Source organism: Leptonychotes weddellii, chromosome 4 (assembly GCF_054177405.1).
Source record: "Leptonychotes weddellii isolate Sample4059 chromosome 4, ASM5417740v2, whole genome shotgun sequence".
NCBI lineage: Eukaryota > Metazoa > Chordata > Mammalia > Carnivora > Phocidae > Leptonychotes > Leptonychotes weddellii.
In genome coordinates this window covers 148,451,082-148,459,020 of record NC_138372.1, presented here as the reverse complement: position 1 = coordinate 148,459,020, position 7,939 = coordinate 148,451,082, and the positions used below count along the sequence as shown (strand labels likewise).

The window sequence follows — 7,939 nt, the reverse complement described above, 5'->3', positions numbered from 1 at the left end:
GCATATTGATTCAGAAATTGGATATTATAGGTTCATAGTTCATCTTAGTTATATTACATCTGGCAAGGCAAGATAGTTAACTCTGTGTATCAGTTCCTTCAACCATAAAATGAGGATATTTGTAGTACTTCTCCTAGCAAGCTGTAATGAGATTGAGTAAGATATGCCATGTAAACATTACAGAATGCTGGGCATACAGTAAGCACTTAATGTTTGCTATTATGTTAGCTATTTTTAAAGTCTTCTTTTTCTAACAGTTTTAAGGGAATCTATGTATAACTGTGCTGCTTTCCTACAAATTAGGTGATATAGATGATTTCTTCCTCCCAAATTTACACATTGTATTTTTCCTTCTGGAGAAATTGAGGGATTTCTCATCCAGAATTTTGGCTGATAATGTTATGTTTCTGGAATACCTTTGGAAATGCTCCCTTGGAGAGGAGGCTGCTTAGCATGAAAGACAAAAGTGTGATCCAGCACTAAATATATTGGATTAAATGTCAGTACTCCTGATGATGACTTTGACTAAACCACTTCATTTCTCCATGCCTTAACTATCCTCATCATATAAAATATGACTTCCCATGTCTAGGAATCCAGAAAATGTGGGTAAAACAATGGTTCATGATTTGTGGTGAGCTCTAAAAACTAAGAACTGCAGTATTGTTCAATGTATTATGAGCTGCTAGATAAATCTTTTAACAACTTCACATTGGAGTGATAGGCAGGATTCATTTAGGGAAACATAATAATTGAATTATTGGAGTAGCATGTTTGAAAATAAACATCGGAAATTGATATCTAAGTAGCAGTCATGATGGTCCCATAGTGAAAGTTTATTTTTGCACCATAATTCCTATTAAAATACTTCTGACTTTTGAGAAATAAAAGTTTTTTGGTTTAGAGTCCTCCTGTCTGGATATATAGCCATGAGTTCAAACTGATTGCATACACCCAAGATTTTTGTTTTATTTTAATAAAATGCATATTCAGTTAAAGTGATTAACCTCTGCACACTCAGAGGGTTTTGACAATGTCTTAAGTCCAAGGACCTGTTTGCATCTAACTCCTTGTTCAATCCAGCATAGGCAACAACAACAGCCACACACCCTGACATCTTGACTAAAACCAGTGCCAGGGCCGCTACCAAGGTGTCTCAGCAAGCTAATGACGTTTTTTAGCGCTGATCTCCCCAGTGGCGGTCTAGTCCCAACCCTGCCACCCACTCCCCTTCGAAATCTGCATATTCGGACAATAGAAGAAAGCACTGCTGGGAAGAAACAATATTCTGCCACACCGCCCTTAACGTAGCTCTCCGAATTTAATGAGGTCGATTGGGCATCGACAGCTCCTGCCTCTTGCTAAGTAAGGCTCCTTACCCAGAAGAGGAATCCCTCTCTAGTACACACACGTCTGAACACATGCATGCACAGGCATATATACTGCACAAACACATTTGGGAAAACACCCACGCATAAAAAAATCACACCTTCCCGCATCTTCCATAAACACACACTCTTACCCTTCACAACTGCACGCACACACGCACATACTCCTGGGGGACTCACAGACCCACACAAAATGCCACGTACCCGAAGAGCTTAGAATCCTTCCTATGCCCGCACATTGAGCCCACTCAACAGGCACCCCTATAGAGACACTTGCAGTGTGCCCACTTCCCGGAGCAGAATTCCCTCCAGATGGAACAACCTTGCTCCCCCTGAGTCGGCAGTTTCGCGTTGTGCCCAGGGACAAAAGCTGACCAGGGTGATCTTGGGGTGCATGGGACGGGAGCCATCATTTGTGGACAATGTGGAGAGATGCTAACTCAAATTGGGCAGTCCTCTTGACCAAGCCCTGCGGATAGATGCTAATCCCCTGATAGCCTTCAGCAAACAAATGGAGCCAGGAACCGTTGCAGTTATCCATTCCATAACCAGTGCTGCAGCCCTCCCTCCCTCCCCCCCCAGATGGGATGAGATTCCAGAAAAGTCAGATCATCAGTCCGGCGCCTAATCTAAGGAACTTGCGGTTTGTTAGATCTGGGCCAGGATCAGCCAAAAAAGATTAAGAAATCGACACACAGGAGCAAAACGCGCTTGTGTCGGGACACAGCTCCCCTACACCGTGTGATGAAGGAAATAGGATCCGTAATAAATGTGAAAAAGCAGCGAGTGACTGAGCGATGGCCAGTAGATGGCGCAAGAACTCTTCCCTTGTACAGTGTTAACCCTTGAGTGGTGGGTGGAGCGGCCAAGTCCAGATGTATAGATACATACATTTTACGTTTTGAAAGAAACCTTCCATTTACATATTTGGGACTGATTCAGAATTAAGACAAATGAGTTTGTTCTAGATAACTACCACAGATAAAGTAGTTTAACAGTAGCACACAGTAGCTGAAAAGCGGCTGGGGAGGATGAAAGGGCGAACTATTTGGGGAAATGACTGGCTCCCTCTCCAACTCACCCCCGCCCTGGTCACGGATAAAATCGGTTTACCGAATCATGGAAACCTGATTATGGGTTTACACGTAGGTATTTGAATATGTAAATTCATGTGTGCAAATAAATTCTTCTCTGTGATCTTCTTTTTCAATTAAATCACAGGATAATAAATGCGAGACGCCTGCTTGAAATATACTGCAACTACAGTAGTAACACATGTCCCATTATAAGGACGTGGGCATCGATGGAGCCCGATTCATTATCAGCATGGTTTCCCCAAAAGCAACACAGATCCTCCGATTAAAATATTCCTCTAACATGTTTCTGTATTCACAAGCTGCATCGGAGAGCTCACTAACATAATATTTCCCTGGCTGTTTTTACAGGCGGAATTGATCTATTCGGGGGGAAAAAATAAACCAAGCCCCTTAATTTCAAATATTGTGGGGAGTTTGTCAGAGAGCCGGAGCTGGGCTTCAAGAAGCCCACTAGTGGTTTCTGGTGGTTGCTATAACGAGCTAGAATTGAGGTAGATTTTGGTGGGGGGTTGGGGGGGGGAGCACAGGAAAAGACAGAATCCAGAGTAGCAGAGACTTTGTGCCCCCGTTGGAGAGATGGTTGAGTCCTCGTCAAGGTTGCTGTGGTATCCCAGAAACACCATTCACTCCGAGCTGTGACCGCGCACCAACAACAGCAACAACTCCACTGCGCCGGGCTGAGGAGCAGGAATTAGGAGCTCGCGAATAATATGAAAGGGATCCGCAAAGGGGAAAGCCGAGCAAAGGAATCCAAACCCCGGGAGCCTGGCACGAGAAGATGTGCTAAATGTGGCCGCCTAGACTTCATCCTGATGAAGAAAATGGGGATTAAAAGTGGATTTACGTTTTGGAATCTCGTCTTTTTATTGACGGTGTCTTATGTGAAAGGTAGGTCTGCTTTCGGGGTCCCCTCTGCTTTGGATGGAGGTGAGCTGACTTGTCGCCGGAAAAAGGCTGGTAGCTTACTTTGCAATTTGCACCGATAAAATAATGATAATAATACTGAAGAAGGAGTTGATTCACAGCTCTTTCGCCCCCCACCCCCAGATAGGAAATGCATTTTGCTTGCCAGATTTGGCGTTCAATGCAGTGATTGAGCTTGTGCTCAATAAATATTCTTGCAGTATGCTCAAACGAATACGTGAGTTGGTTCGTATAGCCTCTAACTAGTGGATATCCAGGCAGAATTCCTGTGCAAGACTTTACTTGGTGGTGAGGATTACCTTGATTTCTAGTCAAACCAGTGGGATTTGATGCTTTGGCTAGAATATTTATATTAAAGACACTCGTGTAAACGCTTTTTAACCCTTTCAGGTAGGAAAGTTATTGACATGCTAGGAATGTGCTGATGTTGAATGCATTAGGGCACAGGGGTCTTCCAAGCATCCCCTTACTAACATGAATGTCTCAATGCATATGTCAATTTTTACTACGTGGGCTCTTATGCATTGATAAATGGTATGGGAGCTTCCCTGGTAGAGGTTTGGCTTAAAATGAGGCTTTACAAGGGTCTGAGACGCCACGAAGTGTAAGGATCCACCTTTGGGGATGAATGAAGGTAGGAGGAAAGTCATTAGCTGACGACCAAAAAGAAAATCCCCAGCAAGTCTTAGCGTTCAGACAGGTAGAGTGAGTGTCACATGCACAGACGAGGGGAGGGGGTGGGTGGGATGTAAAATGTATTCCTAAGCAAGAAAGCAAGGGCAGAATCATTGGAAGAAAAGCTGTCCTCTGGGAGAAAATAGATCCCCAGGTCTGTTCCACAACTTCTCCTGCACCCTGCTGCCCATTAATTGCTGCAAAGAATACTCAGGAGGTGTTTATGACTCATGCCATAATTTTTGAAAAATCACCTCCCCATACTCATGGCAGCTCAAATAGATGCGATCGCTTTCAGTGAAGCTAGTTTCAAATCCCGGGTGTCTGTGTGTCCGGGGTGAGGGTGGAGGGTGGGTAGTGGGGGGTGTTTTGGCCCAGGCGCGCCAAGGCTGTCAACACAAACTGGACGCTTCTTCCTTTGTAAAGGAGTGCCTCTCTGAACCGCAATCGGGCCGCGTCTCTATGAAACAGTTTATTGTCCAGCTTGCAGCTGGCTGTCCCCCCACAGAAGGCAGTCCATTTGCATTCAGTGGAAATGATAATTCATGTTTTGGGTGGAGGGAGCTGAAGGGGTTACCTCTCATTCTATTAGGAGCAAGGATGGGTGACATGTCTCGAATTTTAATTTACATCCCTAAATGCCAAGAAGTCGCCTCTGGTGTCTGTGGCAGCAACTGTCTTGTAATCCCAACCTGATCCTTAAAGCTTGATTTTTTTCCCTTTCCCTGGAGCCTCAGCTCAGCTCTAAGGCAAAACGCCTGTCCCAAGCAGGGTAACTACACTGCCTGGTGCACAAAAAGCGTCTCGGGTTGCTTACAATGGGTTCGTTTTCGTCGCCGGCTCGACGTGCGGGGAGCCTCACATTTATGCTTAGTCCGCCTGCCACTGGGAGTCTGTGGTTAATGGATGGCCCTGGGGCTGACTGCTAGACAAGCGCTCGGCGTGGGGGAGGCGCAGGGAGCCAGCAACAGCTCCTGGCAAGAAAAATGTTGGGGTGACTCCTGCTAGAGGATGACCGGGGTTAAGTGCGAGTTTTCATGTGATACCTGTTGAGCCAAAACACATTCGAGGGGCAGATGGGGGGAGGGAGTCTCCAAAGCCGAGAGAGCACGCCAGCCTGACAAACACTGAACGGCGTTGCCTGCAATTACAGAGAGGCTGCTCGCACCTACCGTATTTTCTGAATAAGACCCGCCGCTGAAAGGAAGGGCGCGTTAATATGGTTTAAATGACACCAGAAACGGGACCCCTCTCCTCTACTCACAGCTCCTGGACTTTGGGCTGAGACCACTGGTCTCCACGGAGTATATTCCAGTTTGAGGGACATTGAGAAGAAAGACTGTGTCACACTGCTTTGGTCCCGTTTAAAATCAATTTTTTACGGAACTTAAAAAACATTTTAATGGTAATAAGGTTCTTCTTTGTCACTTATCTGCCATTCGGAAGGTTTCTCCTATATTTTACAACTTGGAACGCTGTCCTCAAATTCTGAGAAACAAACTTACCTGGGCTGTATGCTTTAGACCTGTTCCCTATCGGTGGCTGGTCCCGGTCTTAACAGTTGCTTATTCTCCTTTCCCCTCTTCTTATTTTATTTTAATTTCACCTCAGTCTCAAGGCTTTTCTAAAACCGTGATTGCTGAAATGGCTTAAATGGTGTTTCTCCCAATGTCTATGACCGCTTTTGTTTTCCACATTGTTTCTTCTGGACTCTCTGGCCCAAAGCAAAGCTCAGAATGGGGAGTCGTTTTAAGAGCTTTGCAGGTCCTAATCTAGGTTAGCAGGAGTTAGCAGGAGTGTTCGGGAAGTCGGAGGTGCGCGGTTTTCCACGTAAACAGCTCAGGCCACAAGAATTCCACCTTTTGCCCATACTTTTCATCCCTTCACCATCTCACCTCTGCCTACAACAGCAACGACAGAGAGGCTCAGTGGGAGGAAACGCCTCCGAGTAGAAGACAAAGTGGCCTTAGGTAGTAGGCCTGAACTGCTCCAATGGGGTTGGAAATGAGAGCCAACCTTATCTGGCCATTTTATCTCCACTGTCAGCATCTCAAAAGGTGGCCGACAGAGGACTCCAAATTGGGGTGGGGAGCTGCTTAGACCTGACGCATGCCTATTTTAAGCTGTCTCTCTCTTTCTCTCTCTCTCTCTCTCTCTCTCTCTCACACACACACACACCACACTCGAGCGCGCCAGCGCAGGCGGGCAGGCAGGCAGGCAGAGGTTTTTGAAATGCAGCCTGCAGCTGCAGCGTGTCTGCTGAGGTTTCACTCACATAGAAACTGTGAATCTCCAAGTCGTGCTTAAACGTCCCGCCCACGTAAACAGACACTCGGGGGTACTTTCCCACGCTCCGTCTCGGGAGATCACACAGCCAGTGCAGGAGATACCAGGCAAAGGGTGCGGGAACCTTGCGAAGGTTCAGAAAGCACTGACGTCGGTCGACAGGTGGGAGAGCCTGTCGTTCCACACCCTGCCTCGGGGAGTGCTTCCTGGGGCTCGGGCTGGACCCCGGACTTCGAGAAGGATCCACGTTTCTGCGTGCTCTGGGATCCCAAGGAGATATTACTCCTGCCACAGAGCTCTTCTGGAACAGTGGGTTTCACGCCCTCTTCCTCAGCTAAAAAGGGTCGCGGGTGGCCCTGCGGGAGGAGAGCTGCCAGCGAACTCTGAAGCATCTTTTGCCGTTGCCAGGGTGGCCGCGCCCCGGGGTCTCAGACCCCTGCGCGTCGCGTCTTCGGGGACTGATACCCTCACTCCTTGCCCTCAGGCGACAGTCTGACCTGACAGAAAATATCTGGCATGTCTTGAGGGAGCTTTTCAAAAGGGAATGGAGTAAGTTAAAGTCTTCACAAAACAATAATGACAACAAACCAAAAAAAAAAACAAAACACAAAAAAACCAAAACCCACTTCCCCTTCATCGCCACCGTCAAAAGTCTTCCCTTGAGGTTAGCACGTTTGAGATACCTGCTGGGAGATAACATTTTGTGTTTGAGGCAGGGGTCCCGCTGCAGTTTGGGCAGGTGTCCTTCCGTCTTTTTCCTTTGGGAATACTTTTTAATTTCCTCTGGAAGGCCAGACTCCACGAAATTTCAAAGAACCACCCGAGGTTGAAAACTGAGCGCCTGACTTGGCCTTGGCGCGTGTGTGTATTGCTGGAGGAGGACATCCACATGGATTGACGCCGAGGGGCCTTCGGGAAGCCTCGAGAGTGCATGTGCGTGTCTGTGTGGGTGTCCGAGGCTGAAATGCGTGGCAGGTGAAGAGTAAGTTTATGTTCCCGCGCTCTAGATGGTTGGCGGTGCCGTGGACACTGCTGCCGCGCTATCCGGTGCGGGCATCGAGAAAACTCCCTTTCCCCAAGCTGACCGCAGCGCTGCCCTCACTCAAACAACTTCTCCTGTGATGGGCATTCCGGGAGTTCGAAAAACTCACTGGGGAACAAGTAATTGGGATTGCTGTCCCTCTACGACCCCTTCATTCTCCACCCCAGCTCTGTCGCTGGGGAAAAAGAAAAGCAGGAGGCAGTCCCAGGGTTCAAGAGCCACAAGGGCTTAGTTGGACCCTAGGGGAAAGGGCAGAAGAAACGAAACAGCATGGGGTCATCCCAGTCACCGTGCGGTCCTCTACCAGAGCCGCTGGAGTGGCCAGCTCGGGGTTGAAAGCCGGACGCGCACAGGGATTGCAGCACATTGCAGAATAATAATGAAGCAGGACGACCATAGAAAGAAAGATCGACTCAGGCATCAGGCGAATTCCCTTCTCCCTGAGCACGTCGCCTTCGGGGAGGCTTTGCACCACCGAGTTGCTCAGCCAACCCAATTTGCCGCCCTGAAAAGGCTTGAACAGCTCC

The 7,939-nt window shown here is 47.7% G+C and overlaps 1 protein-coding gene across 2 annotated transcripts in view; it reads left to right on the top strand.

Annotated features, from left to right (window-relative positions):
- Positions 1–3,017: 3,017 nt before the first annotated feature.
- Positions 3,018–7,939, top strand: part of CSMD3 (CUB and Sushi multiple domains 3) — a 1,160,890-nt gene continuing 1,155,968 nt past the window's right edge. For both annotated transcript variants that reach the window (XM_081816413.1, XM_081816412.1), the window contains exon 1: positions 3,018–3,373. In XM_081816413.1, coding sequence (XP_081672539.1) covers positions 3,196–3,373 — 178 coding nt within the window. In that variant the 5' untranslated portion in view covers positions 3,018–3,195. The remainder of the gene's footprint in view (positions 3,374–7,939) is intronic.